At 37.1% G+C, this 24,882-nt stretch overlaps 1 protein-coding gene across 1 annotated transcript in view; it reads right to left on the minus strand.

Annotated features, from left to right (window-relative positions):
• Positions 1–1,082: 1,082 nt before the first annotated feature.
• The window catches only part of SNX24 (sorting nexin 24), an 87,114-nt gene continuing 63,314 nt past the window's right edge, over positions 1,083–24,882 (minus strand). Inside the window, exons 4-7 of the mRNA XM_030969241.1 lie at positions 7,324–7,418; positions 6,180–6,212; positions 5,252–5,316; positions 1,083–1,918 (exon numbers count right to left, since the gene is read on the minus strand). Coding sequence (XP_030825101.1) covers positions 1,848–1,918; positions 5,252–5,316; positions 6,180–6,212; positions 7,324–7,418 — 264 coding nt within the window. The 3' untranslated portion in view covers positions 1,083–1,847. The remainder of the gene's footprint in view (positions 1,919–5,251; positions 5,317–6,179; positions 6,213–7,323; positions 7,419–24,882) is intronic.

The raw sequence follows: 24,882 nt of genomic DNA on the forward strand, positions 1-24,882 counted from the left end.
GGTAACACTTAAGAGACACCTATGTTAAGTTCAGGGCAGATATATGGATTTTTTCATTTTGAGTGGACTGTTTTAGGACTCAAGGTGGAAGAGGCAGTGCCAAGATCTGATGAAGGGCTCATCCACCTGTAACACAGGCAGGCAGCTCTTTGTAGTGACTCATTTCCTGAAGGGTGTCCTGAAGGAGCTCTGAGGTGTATCCAGAGCCAAAGTGATTCAGGGAAGAAGAGGCTGCTACAGCACAGAGCTTGTAGGTACCTATTGGCATTCTACTCACAAGGAAACAGGAAAAAACTGTGGGCAGGGATTTACCCTAGGTTCTCCTGACATTATCAGTTGCTGTTACAGGATGCTCCTGCTGGTTCTTCATCCACAGCCCTGGGGCCTCTCCTGAAGGTAAATACTGACACTGCTTTTCAGAGACCTGTGAAAGGATTACTGTCCTCTGCAAACAGAACTGGAGGAGAACTTGGCAAGGGCCTCTAAATTTGCCTAGGGCTAGGCAATCAGATTTCCATTTTGCCTCTGATCACTTTTCTTTCTAATAGCTGTTTAAAGTAAAGTTCTCTGAAAAGCAGCTTTGGGAGCAGGTTAGCAAGCAGGAGTGAGAATGCCTCAGTCTGCCAGTAGCTGAAAGCTCTCCTGGAGGCTGAGCTTACAGACCTCCAAGTTACGGTACCTGAACATGTGCTGCAGTCACAGGCCTATCTTTTTTTGAAGTCCCAGCTTTCCACTCTCCCCAGATGGCTTCCAAACACATTTACCAGTTAGAGCAACCTGTGTGTCTCCAGGATCTGACTTAGGTTTGTGCCCAGCTTTACCATTGCTGGTTTTGTGTAACACTCTCTTCTGCTGATGAGCCCAGTGACTTACTCTGTGTTCCATTAATCTTAATTTTTTTCACCAAGACATACAGTTCTGTAAGGCTACCATGTTCAGCTAAGAGCTTTAAATGAGCAGACACACCGGTATTTTCTCACACTTCGTGGGAAGACAGACATCTGTGAAACCCATCTCAGAGAACGGAATCTCAGAAAAACGTCAATAGAAAAATTTCACAAAAAAAACACTGAAGTGGTACATTCATGTCCTAGTAATTTATTTTATAATGTCCAGCAGCACACGTACAAATTTCCAGTTAAATCTGAACATACATATATATGTGTAAGTTTTAGTTTGATCACAATCTTAATAATATTCTTGCTTTAGTTTACCACAGAGTTGTATGTTCTGTGACTTATAAAATGTTAATATATGGAATACAGTCAGCAAGTTGGTGTGGAGAGTAAACAAACACACAAATTAGATGTTATAACTGAATGGAGATGTGCAAAAGCCATAGAGAAGCTCCTGGTAAGTAAAATCATTTAAACTGAAATCTAGAAAATTTCCTCAGAGAGTGCTGTGTGTTTCAGAATGTGAAAGCATGTTTCCAATTCTGCACACACTCTCTTCAGCACTTCTAATCCATCCAGTGCCAGCAATGGGTAATGTGCTGGGAAAAATCCTGGTGCAAAATGGTTTAGTGTTTGCTTTAAGAGAAATTATAGAAATAATTAGTAAAACTTTTCAAAGGTTAGCATAATTCAGTGTATGACTTAGAATATTTAGTGTTAAATAGAGCATGTCAATATATAGAAAGTATAAATAACTTCAATACTGTTGTTTCCATATCTTTTTTAAAAGCAGCAACTGTAATGACAGTGATTTTATTTAAAAAGTCGTAATGCTTGAACTTAATCTGAGATTGTGCCTCTTGCTTCTGAGCATTATTTTCACATCACAGAATTTTATTCCTGTTAATTCTGTTAACCATGACTTCAGCTTCTTCTTGCCTCGTATTACTTCTACCTAGGCAGTAAGTGAGGATAAAATATTCCATGTAGAATGCCGTCTATAACTACGTTTGGAAAGTCATCTGAAAAAAAATGGAAAAAAAAAAGAAAGAAACTTACTTTCTTATCCATGTCAGTACAATATAAATGTGTTTGTGAAACTTAACTAGGTAAGGCCTCATTTACTTTGGGTTACTGCATCACTCAACTGCTTATCCATGTTGAGGATGTGCTATTAGTAATGCTGTTTCAGCACTAAAGTCACTTTAGGGTAGCAGTGGGCATTGCATGAATGCGCTGCCAGATTTGTAGCTTATTGATTTAAAGGGATGTTCTAATACTTAAGGCTGCTAGGTTCCAGCTCTTTATCTGAATCTTTTCTCACAAGGAAGATGGATTACACTGGCAATTCAGTTTCTAACAAAATCTCAATATACTTGAAGAAATTTCTAGATTACTACTGGGAATACTTCAAAGCTGTTTTCTGTATTGTGGTTTACAGCGATGTTTAGACTGAGAAGACTTGAGGATGCCTGTACAAAAATGATTATTTGAGAGAAGAAATTTTCAGGTTGTCCGATCAACATAAAATGTCACGTTACAAAATGTCATCCAACAGTACTTGAAGGAAAAAATTCCCACTACTTTGTTGTCACTGATGCAGAGGAAACTGCCAGTTAATTTTCACGTTCCATTTGGCATGAAAGAATTGCCTGATAGAGCACAATAATAGATCCATGCACATGGATATACACTGTTGAATTAAAAAGATTTTTGAAATGCACCAACATCTGATGTTTTAATGAAGGGTCTATTTAAATCACCAGACATTAAAACTAAGAATTTCTGATCACATCTTACAACCTTAAAATTGTTAGTATACTAGAAATGGATTTCCTGCTAAGAGTAGACGGTTCCTGATGAGGAACTTTCCACATGAAACAAAGCTTCAACTATCAGCCTACAGGTATTCACAAAGGGAAGATTCAACTTTTATAAAATCATTAGTATGTGATAAATTAGATCACCTAATGTGGGTGGGAATTAGGGTTTGCCCCTAACTCTTTCACATAAATAATTTTGGAATTAAAAATACTGAGCAAAGGTAGATTTGGACCCTATAAAAGCAATCCTTAATGTTTTAAATGTGTTATTTCATTGTTATTAATAAAGTGATTTCAGATTACAGATGTTATGAACATAGATACTTTAGGATGTTTTTATGAACGGTAACTTCCCCTGTAAACAAGATATGCATAATTCTACCCAGCTTCTCATAGTAAGTCATAATTATTAATGACTTGCTGATATTTTGAATCCATTAGTGTTTCCTCAAATCCTTTAAGATATCTGTCCCAAATTACCCTGGCATAATAACCCTATGCAGCTGTCATCAATGTTACCAAAATAGACTGGTGCTGTCCTTGTAGATTAAATGTTCCAGAAACCAGTTTTTATTGGTTCTTCTATAACATACAGTATATATAGGAAAATAAGTATTAATTTTCAAAATTATGCATCCTCACAACATTAGATTTAATGTGAGCCTTTTCTGCTTAAAAAATCAAGCATATCAGTTTAAGTTAAATGCAACTAAAGTATACATATATATATCTATATAACTTTAAGTATAAACACAACAAAGCAGTCTTGCAGATCTGTGACCCCTCCATGGCTTAAAGAACCATCAGAACAATTTTCAAACAACTGACAGTAAATCTAAGATCCCACTTTTTTAGCTTCCAAAGTATCATCTCCAGTTTGAAGCACATTAGGTTTTTCCTTCATTTTTCTTGAGAACATTATTTTTTTCTTTTTCCCCACACCCTTACACAAAAAGTAATGTACACTTGGGCCCTCAGACTGTTAAATACATCTTGAAAAAGGGAATCTGAAGATCAGTGAGGTTTTGTAACTGTGCATCTTATTTCTGGAAAAACTGTCTTGCAATTCAACAGTGCTTAAAGCCCAGTCACTAGAGTAATGGCAAGATTGTATTTTATAATGACAAGTCACAGTGCCATGACAGGGTAAAAATGTTCTTTGAGTATTATATTCCAGAAATAGTTTTTTATTTTGTTTAAAACTCACACTATTTCCTGCTTTTGAAATATGTTAACACAGGCATCCCTGTATTCAGGAAAGACTTCTGATTGAAATTCACCTTCTTCAAAGACAACGTATAATAAATAGTTATTTGTTAATGGACACTTACTTTTGGTCATAGGTTGAACAACCTTGGCTGTTTTTACAAAGGAATCAGAGTCTATCAAAGTAAGAACTGATCTGAGAGGGAAAATTTTAGAAAGCTCAAGAAGGAGCACCTGCAGGCAGTTGCCCAGGACCATGGCCACGCGGCTTCTGAGTGTCTCCAAGAGTGGAGACCCAGCACCACTCTGGACAGCCTGTGTCTGGGCTTGGGAAAATATTCCTTATGTTCTAGTCCTATCACTGGGCAGCACAGAAAAGAGATTGGCTTTGTCTTCCTTATGCCTTCCCCTCAAGGATTTAGAGAGATCTTGAGAAAATATCAAGGAAGTACACTCCATTGTCTAGGGAAAGCTAAAAAGTGTTCTTTCCTAAATTTATTCTTAAAAATTTAATTAATTTTAAGGCAGTGTGAGATTTCTACACAGTAGAAATGAAACAAAATGCCACATTAAAAAAAATTATATGCAGCTCAGGGAGAAAATTCTCTTCTGAAAGCATATTACATCTTAAAAATAAATTATTTATTAGAAATAACATGTTCAAACAAGTAAAATGACAAAGCTAAGAGTAACCCACTCTGAAAATGGTACTTTTTTCCCCTGCACACACTGAATTTGAGACAGGGTAAATTCTCTGAATTATTAATTCAAAGAACTTTTTATATTAAAAGAAGACTTTATAACAATTTCCAATGCTCTTTTGAATTGCGTAAGTCTAATGTAAATGTCTTGTGAAATATATCACTTAAAGTACACCTTTTTTCCCCATAAAGAGCTCCAGAGGTTATAAATGATAAGAAATAATAATAATAATCCAAATGGAAATACAAACATGCTTGCAGTAGACCAGCTGTTGTTTAGGGAAAAAGCACTTACAAAGGACTGGGCCTCCAAGTTCAAGACCTTCAGGCAAAACAGCCAAAGGGTCAACAACAAGAAAAGAAAAGCAGTGTTGTTCTTTTGATTTGAATTCTCAGTAGGTTTGCCTGAGAGAACAACTAGGGGGAAAATTCCACCCTTTTACAAATCACCCACCCCACTTAGTGTTTTAATGGTTTCTTACACAAGAACTATCGTTTTATTGGCAGGTTATTAGATTTTGGACCAGTGTCATTTGACTAGGCCAGTATTAATAATAATAATGTGGTTTATGCAGTGCAGGGTCAGATCAGTAAAGTGCTGTTAACAGATGACAGGTTTGATTACCGTTTGCTTTAGGCAAGACATATGGATCCCTTAGGAACAGCAGCACAGGCTGGTGGGACAGTTTGCTGGAAAGGTCAAGAACAGGGATGTCAGTATCAAGGGACAGCAAACAGACTGTTCTACAAACTAGCTTTGATAAAGTGAAGTGGTCGAGCTGCTGGGAACCATGCAGTGCGGTTCCACACACCAGGGCTGCCCAGAAGGGCAGGCTCCATCTCCAAAAAGCAAAGCTTGCTGCTCCTCAGCCATACACTGAGACCCTCAGTGTCAAGCTGGAGTGAAGGGGCTGCATCCAGGAGGACTGGCTTGCAGCTCTGAAACTTCCTGATGCTGCTCTGCTCCCTGGCACGTGGTCATGCAGGCTACAAGACCACCTACAGCCAGGGTCCACAGGCTCTCCAGGCCACCAAGCTGACTCAAAATGCCACCGTGTTTTTACAGCCCCCAAAGCAGTTGCTGTATCCATCACTTGTGGAGAGAAGCCCTTGGAAGCCCCTCAGGCCTGACTCTCACCCTTAGCCATATCACAGACAGCCTCCCCCAGCCCTCTCCACTCTGCTCTGTACATACACATTCCAAGTAGTGCCACCAGATGCAGAAGCTCTATCAAATGCATGGGGAAGAACCCAGATCTTGGATTCTAATTCCTTCTGCTAAATCTTGCTACAAAAAATACATTCCCAGATGTATTTCAGAGCTGGCACTGTTCTGTCAGTTTTGTAAAGAATTTCTCAATGCTAGCATAAGGATGTTCCAGCCACACTAAAAATGGATAGATATAGCACAGCTGATGGTAATATTTAACAAATACAATTTTAATGCTAAACTACTTCTAATTTGTTAACTGCAAGTAACAAATAAAATAAATGGCAATAATTTAAGCAATTTATTAATCAGGTGCCCTATAAAGAGTAGAAATCAAGCTCACCTTGATTCTTCAGATTCTGTTTCATCAAAAGAGCTGCAAGTAAAGTGACAGGAAATTTGGTTACAACAAAATTAATTTTACAATTAAAACCCCCAAATCCTTTAAGAATCACCAAAGGGAGCAATTTGCTGGTCAGTGGCCACATAATGCCACATAAGGAAATATACATGGGAGATTGTATCATTTTATAACCACCACTATTTGAAAATGACAGCATCCATTTTACTGTAACAGATTAATTTCCATCAATCTATCTGTGAAGTGCTGAGGTGTAGTACCACTGAGGATACTGGCTGATGTCATTAACTGCAAGTGAAAACTACAAGCCTGATAGCTTCTGAGTCACTCTGGACACTGCCCTGTGCCATAGAGACCTCCAAGGATAAAAGGGCCTCAAAATTATCTTCAGGTAAATTTGCCTTTTCACTACTATGGATTCAAACAGCCTGCCCCAAAGTGGAAAAGGGCCACGTGGCTTTCTGGGGAGCAGAATGGTAATGCTTCTGAACTATCAATCACATCATCTTACATAGCAAAATAAATTCTGCCTACAAAGCTCACAGCTGCAGATGGTAACAGAGCTTCCAGTTACACTGGTTTGGGTATTTCTGTAGCCCTTACACTCATCGTCCCAAGATTCCCTTCTGCCACTGGCTAGGAACCCTTCCCAGAGGATGGGCAATCAGGTCACTGGGGTAATGTCATCAGAAAGGTGAAAGAACCTCATTTTTGAACACACAGAGTGAGATCATAAAATTATCATGGAATGATGCACTATGTTGTGCAGATGCTATGATCATAAAACACATGCAAAAGCTTTCTATGCAATTTTACTAAGCGCTTATGAATATCTTACATTTCAGTAGATACTTCATGATCTACAAGAAAGTAATATTTTTCTCATCTAAGCTCTCCTTTGCTTTCCAATAATATTACATTACACTTCCCTTCTGTCATGAACATGCTGGATTTATTTTACAACCTTTTGGGGATATATAAACATACTTAACATGAACCTAATGCCCATTTATTTTACAGTGTTAGAGTTGGCAGCAAGACCATTTTAAGTCAATGGAATTGCATCAGCACTGAGTGGATGTGGGCCTTTTGGCCTCCATATATTTTTCGGTAAAGGAGAGCTTACCCACAGCTTTCTGCTTTTGGCAAGGTAGGTACATGACGAACATTCAGAAAGTCAAGAAATATCTTAGGGAGCTCTTCATTTTCTAAAATGACTGTCTGTAAAAAAAAAGGCACAATAGAAACCCCAGTTTAAAAAAATTTTTTAGATATTGCACAGTTCCATTCAAGCTTCTAAAACATTTCTCTCTTGCAATACTTTTCAATTCTCCATTTTTACACCTATTTTGGAATGCCTCATTTTGATAGGAAAACCACAGTTCCTGATGAATCACTCAGAAATACATTCAGCTTATGCTACTACATTCTTTTTCACCTGCCATCACTGGTGCCAGCATATATTCCTCTCAGGCAGAGATGTCTGATTCTGGAACTAAGTTACTGGCATGCTTATTTGTGAATGAAGTTCTGTTTATTTAAAATATAAAATAAAACAGCCTCACCTTAGTGCTTTCATGTTCACCTCACAGAAGACTACCATCTGGCTTGTGAGCAGAAGAACTCTTCACTTTGTGCAGTTTTATTAATGCACGTCTTGGTAAACGACAACAAGGGAAACTCCCTGCTTGGCTTGACAGGTCCACATACAATACACTCCATGTATCTGCCCTACAGTTCTGAATCACAAAGCTCTGACCATGCAGCTGCTGGCCAGACTTGCCACATTCTTCCACAACTGTGATACAATGGCCACATAATGCCCAGACTACATTCTCTGTTTTTCCCTTGATGAGACGATCTATAGTTTTCACAGGGCAAAGAAAAACAGTTCATAAATTCAACCAACGTCTCACCTGAAAGATAAAGCCGCTATTTCTTTACTATTCATACTGACATGCATTCTGAAAACGTGTACTTCACAAGAAAAATTACGCCATAAGCTTTCTTAAAGAGATATCCTTAATGAAGGCCTGGTCTGAAGTGAATGTATGTATGGAAGAAACTTCACTGGATTTAAAATTAAATTGACTACTAGAAGCAAAGCTTTCCATGTTCATCCTGCTCACTTTCCCACCCCATGATAGAAGTAATAAATATAGAGAAGAAACAAGTCTGGAAAGACACGTTACTCTTACATTCAGAAGGTAACTTACTCCTGCGTGTGTATTCTTTTACATTACAATATCACAAGGGAGACACTGGTATATAGAGGATAGCAGGATGACAAAAAGAAAAAGAAAGGTTGGAAGAGACATCTAGAAGTCATCTAGATTTTATAGCAGGTTTTATAGCAAATGGTTTGGTTATTTGTGTAAGGAAAACCTGCTCAATATAAGATGTAATGGACTTAAATCATTTAAAAACAAAAGTATTTGAGAACTGGATTTTTTTATTTTACATTTGCAGGTCTGAATGCAGAGGCTATGCTTTCTTAACAGCTGAGGCCATCACTAAAATTTTTGAATAAAAGATCAGTGAAAAATGCAGCTTTTGAACTTTTCTGTTCCAGATTTTAAGGGATACAACAAACAAGGAGGTCTAAAATGTTGGTAAGTGTTAAGCCTTTCAGTTCACCTCTATATGAAGATGCTGCATTAAAAATGCCACTGTTTGCATTCTGCAAAATCAGCACTCTGCTGCTGAAAAATTTATCCCGTTCTGCATTTACGTTATGCACAAAAGAAAGTGTGGAGGTGGATGCATATTCAGAGAGTGTGTGAATTGCATAGAAATGTGTATGGCTGGATCAAATAAAACCATCTTGCTAATTATATGCGATGAGGAACTGCAAAAAGTTGTAGAAAGATGTTTAAGGGCATCCAGTGCTTATGTGCAACTTCATACATAAACTCTTGACAGCTTTTTCTAAAAGCTGAGCTGCCTGCTGAGGCTGCTGAATGGAGCAGGGAAGAACAGAAGGATACACCATTTTATAAAAGAAAAACTACTGACAGGTCTTACAAGCCTACTTGCTTCTACTTCCACTCACTTGAGATTAATATCTCATTCTATTTTGGTTTGGGTTTCCCCCCCACCACCCATGTATCAAGTCAACCCAAGCTCTGTTAATCCTGGCCTGACCAAATACCTTTCACAAAAAAATGTAAGCAAGTAGTATCCATTTTAGTCTGTTAAGCCATACAGTTTCTTAGTGGTCAATAACTCTGCTTTAGTGATCACTAAACTTGAAATGTAGAATTTGAAGAGAAGCAAAGGCAATTTTGCACTGCATTGTATTTGTACACCACCTCTGCTGATTGGGAATATTGTCATTTCCAGAGTTTTATGAAGGAAGGAATGACTGCATTGACCAAAGGAGTATTTTGCAAGTGATATAATATAATGTGACATGGATTTTCAAGTATTAAAAATAAAAATATGAAGTTTACAAGTTAATTATACTAATAGGGGGCAAATTATCTTCTGGCTTGACTTCATTGGCTTTGATTCAACAAGGGGCGAGGACATAATCTTGCCATTTAAAATACACAGTGGAAACCAAAGGAAAGGAGAAAAAACAAAGCCTGATAACAACAGCAACAACATAACTAAACTAAAACAAAGAAAAGCCAACAAAAAGCCACACAAACCCCAAATCCACCGAACCAACCAATACCACAATAAAACCTCTAGAAGTACCAACCAGCCACAATGGAGTAGGCGTGTGCATGTAGAAAAAAAAAATCTAAGCATTCTCAGCTTCCTACTGAAGTTAGAAAAATTACTCTTAAATCAGAAATGTTATTATAAGAGATTTTTTACTTCTGTCTGAAAACCTGTAAGAAATCCATATTTTGCAAACCTGACCATCTTTACATGATAGGATAGTTCAGAAAAGGAACCAGCAGGTAAAGTTTCTCAACCATTACCTATAATTTGTGATGTAATATGCTCAACGGCAGAGTTTGTTCCAGTGAATATATGATATTGGTTTGTAGGCATGACTAGCTATCTTGTTTGCTCTGCTGCCAGAAACTGAAATATAAATATTTTCAAAGAAATAAAAACTCACACTTAGTTCTTTGTAATGTGAATTTTTGTTGCATCCAAATTCTATCAAGATCATAGCAATGAATTTCAAATATGGGCCTCAGAGTGCTAAGTAAGCTAATTTAAGAAAAAATCCACAGGATGTGTATTTCCTTCCTAAACGAAATAAAACTCCCTCTTCCCCCAAAACTAAACCTAATACAACCTCTAGCAAGTGATTTGGGAAGTGACTCCAGAAATACATTTTTCAACTCATTGATTTCAGCTGAACTAAAAGTGCCATATTTTCTTAGAAAATTGTAAAGGGTATTTATCTTTTACTGTCAAACTTTAATGAACTACGCTGTGCTTCAGGAGAAAAACCTGAACACAACACAACACAACACAAGGGAAAGTCTGATGTTTACATCAGTAGAAATGTCTTTTTCATTGGAAGGGTGCAATTATTATTATGTAAGACAAATCATAAAATCCCCGATTTTTCTACCTTATCAGTTTCATAAAATCATGTTCCCTAAGGATATCATTGATTAGTTGCACATGTTCTTTCAGTGACATCTGAAATACTTAATTGTCGGTTATTTTTTCTCCTTCAGTAAGTAAAATATAGTCACAAAATTGCAAAGGGACTTGTTCTGCCTTAACCTTAGCTAGATGCCATCATGCAGTGGAAAACAGTGCTAAAATATCACAGGATAATGCTCTCCAACAAGGGAGACATATAAACAGCATAATGATTTCCCATGAGTTTCCTTTTTAGAAAATTGTCACTAAAGCCAGGGTAAGTGGTGACATATCTTCACAGAGGACACTGTGAAATCGAACACTGGCATTCTAGTTAGGCCCAAACCTACTCATCAGCCAATTATAACAGTAACTGAACATCTCGCTGAAAACCTGAACAAGACCACTTTGCTAACCTTCAGAGATCATGCCACAGATATGCATCATTTTCTATTATTACTATTATTACTATTATTACTATTATTATTATTATTATTATTATTATTATTATTATTATTATTATTATTATAACTGCTGGTTTAAATAAAGGAAGTTTTTAAAATCAATTTCTTACAGTAATCCATCACACTTTCTTGAGGTTGCTGGAAGAACTGTGGGAAAGGGAGAAAAGTGAGTGGGAGCTGAGTTACAGGGTTTTTACAGACTTTTTACAGACTTTTCTATTCAGTCGGGTTTAGTTTGAAAGGCTGTACTGTTAGGGTGAAAAAGTTCATGACAGTTTTTCCTCTCTTCACAGGGAAAGATGCTTCACAATACCTAATTCAGTGGTGCAGCTAAAATGGGGGAAAAGAAAATCAATACATTCCAGCTACAGTAAGTAGGCTAGAGTGTCAGTCTCCACTGGGACCAAAATCCACATCTTTTAGAACATTTTAGAGTCTATATTCTTCTATTAACCTGCTTTTCCTGAACTGCTTTACACAGTCCCATGAAATGATAAAAAGGTTATCAAAAGAACACATTAGCTAAAAACCAAGTAGACAAAGGAACCAGACTTGAATGATTAAACTTTTCTTTTTTAAAGTAATAGCAGATACAATCATGTTTTATAATATCCATTGTGAAGAACTATGAAGAAACTCACTCCCTTTTTCAGTGAGGCTTGTTAGAGGTTATTAACTGGGATTAATTCTAAAAAGAATTTCCACTTTTCATTACTACCACAAGTATTCACATATGTAAGAATAGAACAAGGTTATCAAACGTGCTTAAAAACCTGTATTCTGTTTCAAGAAACATGCAGATACATGTACAACAACACAGAGGTGATGCTCCATATGAAGCATGAGCTAATTAACACTCCCACACCGTGTATCAAAGGGAAGTCAACAGTAAGAGTGACATCCATGCAGTAGAGCTTGAAAGGGAAACAATACTGACTATAAGGATTATAAAACAAAATACATCCAATGAAGATCCAGAAGTTCCAACTGAGCTATCTGAAAGATAATGTAAAGTCACAAGAGTTTAAAAAAAAGAAGGACAGAGGGGAATTGCACATCTGAACCTCAAGACTGGAGGATACTTCCTGTGAGCTTAAAACTCCCCTCATATCTCATGAGTGACAAATCCATCTATCATAGTAATCTCAAGCTATGCAAAGGATAAATTAGATGAAAGGGAAGCCCAATAATTTAAATGACTACTGGATCATCAGTGAAAATGTGTATGCAGAAATTCATGACAGTGTCTACAACTTACACTCCAAGGCAGTTTACTGATTTTAGTTTAAAAATAGGTCTAAAGATGACAGCACCTTAGCTAGAAAGGCAGTTAAAAACACAGTTACAATTCCAACTAATATTTAACTACTAAGTGCAGACTTGTGGTTAAGTCTACAGATATAACCCATTTCATGTGAAAATAAAATATTGAATTTTTTTTCCAGAAAACTGGGAACATAATTTAGTGGGAGCAAACAGTGAACTTCTCTTCAGTAAAAGAGGAGACTAGTCCTTGAAAGATTAGAAACAAAGTGCAAGAACAGTTCCTTTGAAAAATACAAATGAAAGGAAGCGGTCAATACAATTTCCTGAGACATTGCTCAAAGGATTGGAGGTGAAGACAAAGCTGGATGAGAAATGAAGAAATCAACAGAGCAAAAGGAAAAGAAACAGGCAGAAAGGAAAAAAAAGGGCAGGCCAAGTTAATGACGTTATAAAAACTTAGCAGGAACAAGAAAGGCTTTTAAAAATAAGTGACAGGAAAAAGTAATACAAAGAGTAAATATACCCACTAATGACAGACACAAAATTAGATGCTGATTTCAAAATGTGTAAATTGAAGTATTTTTCAGAAGTAATCGACCACTGGGAACATGAAAAATTAACAAGTAATAAAGACAATGTGAATAGTGGTGGTGATTACACACAGGTGCAGGAACACCTGCATATATATATATATATATATATATATATATATATACGCATATATATATATATGTGTATGTATAAATTAGTAGATCCAGAAAATACACATTCTAGGAAGATACAGAAATTAGGTAGTTAGGCTTGGAAAAGTTCTCTCAAGAGTACAGGGGAAGAAGGCTTATAAAAAAGCAACCATATTTTCTATTGCCATACACAGTAGATTGCAGTACTGTTTTCTAAAAGCTTAAAAGAACTAAATACAAATATGCTATCATTAAAAAAAAAACCCCACTGAACATTCAAGAGAAGCAAGGTGCCTCATTTACCTTGCCTCATTTACCCAGTCCCTCTCCCAGGGCAAGATCCAACTGGCAGTGCCACGGAGCACCAGGATGCTCACCTGAGACAGGCAGCATCTGAGACCTCTTACACAACCCCCCAGACCAACAGAGTCATTGGTAAATGCCAGAATTTCCTCACAAAACACTCTAGGTACAAACCGGCCACAAGAACTGCCTGCACACAGCACAGTTCATATTACCAGAAGTGCATGTGTTTTCCCTGTTCATGAAGTTTCTGCTGTTCACTACCAGAGCTTTATGAGACATCAGTTATCTATAAATTACATTTTGGAAAGCATAAAGGGAAAAGATCACCAAGACAAATAGAGAAAAAGAAAAAGAAAGATAAGAAGCGTAACAAATGTAGTTGCAAATTATAACACGAGGGAAATTTCAAAATTGATAGGTTTTTGCTTTCTGTCAGTCAGGTATTGCCCTCCTTCTATGCTGATCCTTGTGCATCAGGGAGAAGGTTGCATGGGAAAAAGAAGCAAAACCCTGCAACAGATCTGACCAGGTAATTAAATACTATCATAAATACATAATCTACTTTAAAGTGGAAATGTCAGTTCTTCATTTTTCAAATTTGCAAGTCCTAATCTTCCTCCTCTAAATATCAGGGTTTAGTGTACATTCCTGTCTACTTAATATGTGACAACCCTCTTAGAATTGTAGACTTATTTAGGTGGGAAAAGGTCTTTAAGACCAACCCTTACCCAGCACTGCTGAACCCATCACTAAATCAATTTCCTAAGAGCCATGTCTATGTCTTTTAAATAAATATCTCCAGGGATGGTGACTCAACTACTTCCCTGGACAACTTGTTCCAATGCTTGACAACCTGTTCCTTGAAGGAATTTTCCCTCACATCAGATCTAAACCTCCCCTGCCCAAGTAGAGGCCATTTCCTCTTATCCTGCCACTTCTTATCCGAGAGAGGAGACCAACCCCCATTCTGCCACAACCTCCTTTCATGTAGTTGTATAGTGATCAGGTCCCCCCTGAGAAAAATTTTCTCCAGGCTAAATCTGCCCAGCTCCCTCAGCTGTTCCCCAGAGGACTTGTGCTCCAGACCCCTCACCAGCTCCACTGCCCTTCTGGACATGCTCCAGTGCCTCAATGTCCTTCTTGAATTGAGGGGCTCAGATCTGAATGCAGGATTCAAGGTGTGATTGTGATTCGGTGTCACCAGTGTCCAGTACAGGGGGACAATCCCTGCCCTGCTCCTGCTGGCCACACTATTGTGGACACATGCCAGGATGTGCCTTCTTGGCCACCTGGGCACAGTTGGCTCATGTTCAGCTGATGTCAACCAGCACCCCCAGGTCCTTTTCTTCTGTGTAGCTTTCCAGCCTCTCTGCCCCCAGCCTGTACCACTGCAGGGGGCTGTAACAACCCAAGGGCTGGACACAGATCTTCGTCTCATTGAACCTCATCCAGCTGGCCTCAGCCCATCATTCCAGCCTGTCCAGATCCCTCTGCAGAGCCTTCCTACCTTCCAGCAGATCAACACTGCTACCCAACTCAGTGTCATCTGCAAAGTGACACAGGGTGCACTTGATCCCCACATCCAGATCATGGATAAAGACTTTACAGGGCTGTCCCCAGCACTGAGCCCTGGGGATCAGCACTTGTGAGTGGCCAGGAGCTGTATGTAACTCCATTCACCTCCACTCTCTGGGCCTGGCTGTCCAGCAAAGAGTATCTGTTCAAGACATGAGCAGCCGTTGTGAAGCCATCAGCATTCATCACTGTCAGATTTAAACTCAAAATATCCACCATACACTTCCATTTTCCCTTTCTTTTGGATCCCCATCAAAGCATTTCCATAGTTGAGATCATAAAACACACAGAAAGGGATTTGCTTTTAACAGTAACACATCAGCAGGAGCACAGTATTCCTTCAAAGAAAACTTATTCATTTCTGGATTAACAATGGTGTATAACATCTTGTTTATATCTGCTTTAGAACCAGAGAACTAAAAAAATTACAGTAATGATGATGATGATGATGACAGTAACAAAAATAGTAATAGTAATAATAATAATGATGATGGCAATAGAGTACCATGAGAGAACTGGGTATTAAAGTAATATGCCTGTACCAGGAAGATAGTAATAACAATAAGAAGTAGAATTATTGGCAACAAAGATATACACATATGAATGGAAACATATCACAGAACTGCTGTGATTGAAACAGAGAGACTCTGGATAGATGGTTACTGACTATAAACTACAACAGAGGAAAGAGACTCTGTTTCAATACCTACTGCAGCTCCTGAAAGGATAGAGCCTACTTTCATTTCTAAAAAGCTTTCAACAAACCACGCCCACCCCCCACAAAAGCCTTAAGGCAAACTCAGCAAAGATAAATAAGTTGTTACAAGATCCTTGCAAAGATAAGTAAGTTGTTATGAGATAGGTTAGGAGAACACTGCTCTGAGTGATGCATATTGGAAAAAATGTAACAAAACAATCACGGAGCTTAGAACAGCCATTAGTGAATGGGGGAGTGAGTTGCTGATGGCTATAATAGCATTTTCACTTTTTAGCTTCACGAGGAATCTCCCACAGCTCTAACTCATTTTGCTGGCTTTGCTCAGAACAAGGGAAGAGACAGATGTTTGGTAAGGTCTGAGGAACTTATCTATGAAAACAAGTCCTGCTTTCCAAAAGAATAACAATTTTATGCAAATCTTGTATCAAAATTTAAAAGCCATCTGAGCATGGTTTTCTCATCTGCATTATTTCTACAAGATACTGTAACAAAAATGCTATTGAACTCTACAATAACTTCTTATTTTGTATCTCTGACATTTTCTTGTCAGATGTTTTGGGTCAGGGTAAACTCTTGAGAAATGATTCTACATTCCCTTTGAAACTAATTAGACTAAGCAGCAGGTACCCTCTCCAAAGTCCAAACAAGAGAATGTAGAAAGCCCAGGGAATTCACTTCACCTGGGGTTAATGAACTCAATTGTGTCATTTTTGCAGAGGTAAAACAGGGGTAACATAGCTGGCAAAATATATTTAGATTTATATAGTGGTGTTTTTTGGGTTTTGTTTGTTAGTTTTGAGTGTTGGTAGCCCTTTCAGCACAAAACACAATGTTGAATGTACTCCAGGCTGTTTCATAATGTTGGAAGTGTAGTTACAATGAAATTGGCAAGCTTTATTTTAAAAATTCTGAAGCTTACTTAAACTTTAGTCAACAAGAAAATACATGCTGTGTGCAAGACATTTACTTACTTTAATTAGCAAAAGAAAGGTAAAAAATCTGTGTGTAGGGCTGAGTTTTTTTGGTTGGGTTTTTTTTCATCTGAATAGTTAATATACTAACAATTTACTTTGGTATCTTGATTCTGTACTTGAGGGGTGATTGCTAACAATGGCAAAGACGAACAAAGTATATTTTGACCACTGACAAACTTAGAAATGGAGAAAACAAAACTGGAGTCAGTTCTAACAGTACAGGTATAGAACAAGAATATGAATGTATTTGTTTAAATTTGTGAAAGCAAAGGGCTTTTTCCTAGCAAGAGAAAACCCTGTTTTAAAACACACACTTATCCATGTTCTTTATATTAACTTCTGTTTGTGAACATTCTTATGTTTCAAACATTTCCATAGGCCTACAAGAGAGCAAGACCAAATCAACTCAGAACAACACAATAAATGCTGTACTGATAGTATTAGCAATTGATTTAAAAACATCTGTTTTCCTTGCTTTGACAAACATTCATAAGGAATGTCTACTATGTATTGGAACCAACAGGTTAAAGTCAAAGACACAAACAACGTCTTCTTGCCTGCTTATGCCATAGAAACATCATAAGAAATGGTCAAAATGTAATGACACTTAAACACATGGATATTAAAAAAGCATAAGACAGCATTTCATAAATTACACAAGCAAACTGAAATCAATGTCAGAGTGAACAGAAGAACATTTTTAACAGATGCTGATATGCATGTTTAAATTAAATTCTTGATAAATAATTAGCTACTAACTCTGCTTGACAATGTTTTGCCAGGGGTCATAACTCAGTCATTATTTTCATTAAAAAGAAACATAATACAAAAGAAATAGAGGACAGTAGAGCAGTCATAATGGAGCAAATGATTTAATTTTATTTTCCTAAACAATCTAAGAACAGGAGAATGCTCAAGACTGTCCAAAAGCAGCTGTAAGTGTTTCTTGCAGTAAGTCACTGCAGAACAGTCAGGTGAGCAAGAAAGGCTTTAATCTGTAACACTTATCCAGTTTTGTCACCACGAGTCTGAATTTAGCTCTCACACTACAACACTTGTGGATCTTGACAGATGGGTTATTTCTATGTGAAAAGAGACTGATCAAGGACTGTACCCTGATCCTCAATATCACCCACTAAACTACTCTTGCAGGAATAAGACTACAAGTTAACTAAAATGTTTTGTCTTAGAACAAACATGCCTATACTATATTTGCTGACATCCACTTCTATCACATATCTGCATTTTGTTAAAATCTGCCAAAGAATTAGAGATCTTGTTTATGCCAAAATTCTGCGTAAAATATCCTTCCACATACATTTTCAGAGAAAGCTGACTTTGTCATGCCTGCATGTCCTCCATTACAAGAGAGATCCAGCAGCAAATTATTAAATTCTGTATTCTTCAGTCAAATTACCTGTTTGCATAATCAATCCCAACATATTGCAGTATGATTTTGTCTTGCTAATGAATCAACAGTCTTTACACAGGTAGGACCAAACACATATAAATCAAAAAACCACAGCAGTTAAGACTTGTGATGTGGAGCCTGTGATGCTAAATTCTGGCTATTTTAAAAATCCTAAGTACTTGCTTGCTCATGGATTCAGTCTGCATCAGGAATTAATGTCATCAGAACTGCCAGAACTGGACAAAGTAATTCCCTTCCTCTGCAAGCACAGAACTCCTGCTTTTTGTTCGCACAGGACTTCCATGTTTTTCTTGTAAAAAACTCACAACCCTAAAACAACCCTCATAACCCCCCATCCTTTCTTTTTTCACTCCTGCCACCCTGGCAAAAAAACCTCACCTCTCTTTCAGAGAAATGAGCATGCCTTGTTACATGCTGCTCTGTAACTATAGGAGCAAATCAATAGCAGCTGAATGCCATCTGCTTCGGGCAGCAGAACAGCACCAAAAGTGTGAGCAATGCATCTTCCCTTATTGAAAGGTTATTTTATGCAAGTAAACAATTCATCGTCTTCTTGCACGCTTGATGCTCATTTACCACTTTTGATCAATAAAATATGCAAAACAACAAAAAAATTGAATCCTAAGAGTAGTTCTGATGCCAGTGTGATAGGTAATCAATACCAGGTCTCTGTTCAGTAAGGCAGCCAGTAGGGAAACTCCTTTATTGTATGAACCCAGGAGAAAGTGTGGAAATGTGTCTCATACCTATAAAATGCAATAAAAGAGTGAACATCACAACTTCTATCCTGGAAATTAAAAAAAAAATAAAATAAAATAAAAAGGGGAGCCACTATTTTAGTTGTGTTTTCCCCCTAACTATGCAAATGTTACTAATGTCAACTTGCTTGATAATTTCTTGCAAAGAATCAGCTGTTATGGTGTTGCTAGACCTCCACTATCATTAACACAGATATTTGGTTAAATTGTAGTCATTACAACTAGACAACAAACCCTCTTCCTTCTGAAGCTGCTCTACCTTATTAAGCCTCAGTTTTCAATGTATTTATAGTTCAGGTGAACTCAGTTTTTCTGTTAAAAACAAACTGCTATGGGAATTTCTTCTGCACAGTGTTTCTTTTAGTCAGACCACAAACTGCCTTATTACATTAAGCCTCTTGACAATTGATTCAAGTAGAATACTTCTCTCCCGACAAAGAAAACAACATCATTTTTACAGATACTGCAGAACAAAACCTCCAATTTAAACACTTTCCTAAAATAATATAAAATACTTGAAATAACAGCTGCTACCCACAAATGCTCTCTAGTTTAGTGTACCAGATATCCTAACATAAAAAAAAATTAAAATTACTACTCTCTCATTTGAAGATCAATTTTACAGATTGTATCAAAAAGCCACAAGTTATGCTGCACACTTCTGTATTCTGATCCGCACTTCACACCAAATTCTCTTCAGTCTTCTTTCCTGCCTATTTCTAGAAACACAATTATTTGGGTATGTGACCTTTACATACATTTGGTTATTTGAACTGAAAAAAAGCTTGATATTCTTCTGTAGAAGAGTATCTTATGCAGGGCTTCCATTTAAGAGAACTAATCAGTACAATTAAAAAAAAAAAAAAAACCAAAACCAAAAAACCTTGATTTTTTAAATATTTGCAATGCAAGGCATTTTCCAACGCACAGGCTTTGAGAAAAGTTCTATTAAAGTAAAACCAAGACATACTGACTAAAACCCTATTTCACCATAAGATTATAACCAAACAGTAAGTTGTAGTCAAGCAGCAGTACTTCTACATATGAAAGGCAAAAAAAATCTCTCATTAGCAGTTCAGTTCTCATTATTATTGCAAAAAGAAGGCAACTGGAAGAACATATCTGTAAATCAGTGTGTATAGAATTTTTAAGGTAATTACTGGTAATTAAAAAAGAACATATTCACACATATGGAAAAAGTCCTTCTGAACAATCAATGAAGCTTATTGAATGTAAAATAGATTTGGGATTAGGATTTATTTAAATCTGTGAATTAGAGGCACGTTTATAAGCGACAGTTCAAAATTTTTCTTTTATTACCTTGTAAGACCCCAAACATTTGTAGTGCTAACAAGCAACCACCCCTTCTGTAAAATGTAGCTTGGATCATATTCCTCCTGCATCCCTTCTTCAAAAATGCTTATGAGTTTATATGAACTTCAATATATGTCTTGCACACATTTATAGAAGCCAAAACAACTTTGATCAAATTAATAATACAGAACATAGTAGTGAAAGTGCAGTAGCTTGAAGTCAATGACCCAACTAGCAGCAAGGGTATAATTTAAAGTCAGAAATTTCCAGTGCATGCACCGTTAGCCACAGTGAACCTGTTACTGCTCTAAAGGGAATTGTTTGCCTCTTATTAGATTTTCTACAGCACAGCCATAAGTGATAAATGTACTGCTGTACTCACTGTCAAGTTAATCAATGCTGCCAAAGTTTTGTTGACCTAACAGTAATCCATAAAGTGAGCAGCATTTTCTCTATCCCTATGACATCTCGGTCCTCAGTGGGGATACAAATCTTACAACAGCTTCTCAAAAAGAAAAAAAAAACAAAAACAAAGCAAAGCAGGGGGGAAAAAGATATTTTCAAAATTCTGTCTTGAAATTAGCAGACTGTGAGAATGTCTTGCTTCTCTGACAAATTGCTTAAAAATGATGGCCATACAATGGAATCAGTTTGATGGCTAAAATACCAGCAAATGGATGAATTCATGGAGGATAGAGCCTTGTCTACTAAAGAGAAGGTAAAAAACAGCTTCATGAGTCTTTCACCGAAACAGTTGTGAACACGATTTACATGTAACTATAGATTAGTGCACTGGTTGGAACAGAACACATTGCAGCAATTCTGAAGACAGTAATGTGAAAACAATACTAAAAAATCACCACCAATAAAACTTGTCTATTGCTGTGTCTAGCTGTAATTCACAGTCCATGCAAGGCATCACCACTAGAAAGAAGAAAAAGTCAGGAAACAAACCCTGGTAGAACAAGCTGCTCTATAAACAAACTGCTGCCATGCTCTCACAAGCAATTATAGACGTATGAAATATGAATTGCCATTGATTTTTCTTCTAGAGGTCATTCTGTTCCATGTTTTACGCAGTCTAGGCATTTATTTGGGTGGCAAACTGACAGGTTTTTGCAGAATTAACAGAGCAATGTAATCCTTGCTCAATCACAGGTACTTCATTATGGTTCTATTCCTTGACACTTGTCCCTCCCAAAACTCACCAGCAAGAGAGTCCTTCATAAAGGTGAGGAATGATGCAATTACTTGTGAAAAGAGACCATCCTAACTTGGTCAGTGAATGCTTATTTACCTTTCTGTGCTGATGGCATACAAGTGGCATCAGCTGGAAGGTGGCACTTGTCACACCATAGCAGTTCTGTGAACAATGTTCTGATTTGGCTAAAAACTGTCCATATTCTTGTTATTGAAAGAGGGATAACTTCTCCAAAACAGAGAAAAAATATTTCAATTTAGCCTGCTAACAGAAGCAGAAGAATTATCTGTATTTCCGTTAAAAATTATCATAACATTAGAATGCTGCAAGAATGCCAAGATGTTCTCTATAAATCCTGTATTTTTGATGCTATATTCTCACTTAGCAACTACTTGATGTTCCTCACTCACAACCAGAGAACTACTTAATTATGGTCAGCAAACTCCACAAATGAGGCTGAAATTGAGTATCACAGATTAATGAATCATATATTCTGGCATTTTAGACAGCAATCTTCCTTATTTCTATTACTCACTTTGGCACAAATATTTGGTCTCCACGTTTTCCACACAAGAAGAATTTGTAAAAACACGCTGTGTTGCACCTCTTCTTCCCAGTGGTTATTATTTCTCTGAAGGCTCTAACTTACTTTTTAAGAAAGCTGTGGCATCTGAAGCTAGGTAAAAGTGTTATTTAAGTCACACCTCATAGTGCTTCAATGAAAAGGCAACACAGTACTATATACAATGGTACAGAAAGATTAATCAAACTCTAGACTCCACGATGAGCAAATAAAAGCGAGTATGCCATCAGATGTGGATGTAGTGTAACAGTTCAGAAAGGATTTATAGTAGATCTGAAATCCACAAAACACCTATCATTGCCTGTTGACTGGCCACAGAGATGACCTTCAATACATGACCATCAGAAGACAATACTAAACTGACATGTAGATTGAATTGAATAAGATTGAATAAAGTCAAAGGAACAAAATTAAATAGCAGGGAAAAAAACCAGAACAAAAAAGGTTGAAAGATGGAGAGCTGAAAGATTCTGAAGTTGAAAGAATCTGCTGTAGATATAAAAAAAGATAATATGGTGCTTAGAACTGGCAAATATGCTACTGGAAAAATAATTTACATGTCTCCATACACACAGTAACAAACCCATCAGTCTAGTCTGATGATAGACTTCTCTCTGACTTCCTTGGTGAACATCACTGCTCTATAAAACTGGGCAAAAATAATCGACAAACTAAAGAAATTTCGATTATTTTTGGAATTTTTTGCCACTTAAAATTTGGGTTGAGATGTCAAGCCTGGCTGCTGGACCTCTTCACTGAAATGCTATCTATACTTTTACATTAATAATACAATTCCTGAGTTTCAGCATTGAACCCAGTTATCAAGAGCCTCCTACAACATTAGAGGGCAAATTTGTCATAAAACCCACTAATCTTTATTTCCAATACTATGAAAAGACCCCAATATTCTGTGGTAACTTACTCTTGCAGTACCTGTTCTTGTAATTCCAGCACTTAAAACTGGATAACTAATTCAGGTCACATAATTAAACTTGCCTGAATTTGATTAATTATAAAAAAAATTGCCCCTGTAAGGCAGGTAAGCACTACTGCATGGCATTTAAATACAATATCATTACAGAAACACAGATTGCTTCTTAACTGTGAAGTTATACAACTGCTGCTGTTCAAAACTATTAGCACATATCACTGCTTGACCTTGACTGAGCCCAAATACACAGAGAAATGTCTGAAGGGATAATGTGGAGATGGCTGCTTAAATGCTGCTGGTTGCAAGACTGCAGACTCTGAATTCTGTGCAAGGTCTTTATTCTTCCATACTCTCCTGTGGCTTTGTGAGTGCTTTTCTTTACGAGTGTTACATACAGGAACCTTTCCCACTGAACTATGTGTGAGAGCTGGATCCCACAGTGAAAGTCCACTTGAAGATCTGGATGCCTCGACATCCGAAGAAACTAAGAGAAGTTTCACCTGTCTAATTTCTTCATCATTTTGGGGAGATAATCTGAGTTTTTCAGAATCCAGCATTAAGGGGAAGCTGCTCAGAAGACCATGGCTACACAGAAATACAACTGTGATCTTATTCAGGCGTGACTTGCCAGAAAGGATACAAAGAAAAATACTGTAAATTACCTGTATTCTAAGTTCTGTGTCTGTTAAAGCATGCATGTTATCATCAGTTCATGAGCCACTATGACACCATACTATCATGGTTATGAATGTTGAATTCTTCTAATGATGATGATATTCCAGAAATAAAAAAATATGAAGCTCAAAAAATGGAGGATGAACTCTCCCAGTCAGATACACATAAGTGGAATGACATTTTCTCAGAAGGTTTTATTGGGAAAGTTATCACTGACCTTTTCATTTTCCTAGAATAGATGTACCCAGTGGGTTGCAACAGCATAAGAAATAAGATTTTTATCCAACCATATTAAAACTGTAACTCTGCAAAAGTAGACTCCAGCTACATTGCTGCTGTAAAGGCCAGAGATGCACCACACAAACTGATGCTCTAAGAGAGCAGTTTTAAAAGTTGTGGCAGCTTGTATATTTGTGCTGTCAATTTATGGGAATGATGCCAACACACAAAGCAGCAATACAACTTACCTAGCCAAGGTAGTTCTACAAAAACTGAAGAAATTAGTCTATTTCATGTGCCCCCTTCTTGATGGAGTAGATTACTCCAAAGCAGAGTATACAAAACAATTATCAACAAGCAAAAAACTTGTAAAACAATTTTAAACATATTTATACTCGAAGCCTATAAGTTTATTTCAATATCTCAGGTGACAAAGAGACTTTCTCCTCATGATGTGTGCTGTCAAAATGCTGACACCAGCATCCAGGTGCTTTTTCTGTTTTGTCATTAAGAGAAACATCCAGAGGATGCAGAATGATGTTTGCACCATGTGGACCAATGCAATTTGGCATGCACAGGCAGCTGGAAGAAAGGAACACCCATCCAAAAGGTCTAGATATATAGGAACACAAACCTGTACTAAGAGAGAATCAAAATACAGTGTGTAAGCTAAGTCTCTACCAAACACAGGGGTTACTGATTATTAACATAAGCAAAGCACACTTCGAGATTACTGTGTCTACAAACACAAGTGCTGAAGCATATGCAGGGCTTTCTTATGCTTTAGATGCAATTAGTGTGATGTCTCTGAATTGTATGATCTGTGTTTCTCCCATGTCTTTTATTTCTGTATCACATATAAAATTTTCCTTTAGTGCTTAGTGTCTACTCTCAAGTCAGTTTTGCTGCATCAGTGCTTCTTACTGCTTTATGTAAAATTTGCATTCATTGATAATGTTGGTTCAGCCTAACTGTTATACTGAGCTTTGAACTAATTGCTCTCAATTAATCTGTTCCACTCTTTGATAG

The sequence above is a fragment of the Camarhynchus parvulus genome, chromosome Z (genome assembly GCF_901933205.1).
Source record: "Camarhynchus parvulus chromosome Z, STF_HiC, whole genome shotgun sequence".
NCBI classification, from domain to species: Eukaryota; Metazoa; Chordata; class Aves; order Passeriformes; family Thraupidae; genus Camarhynchus; species Camarhynchus parvulus.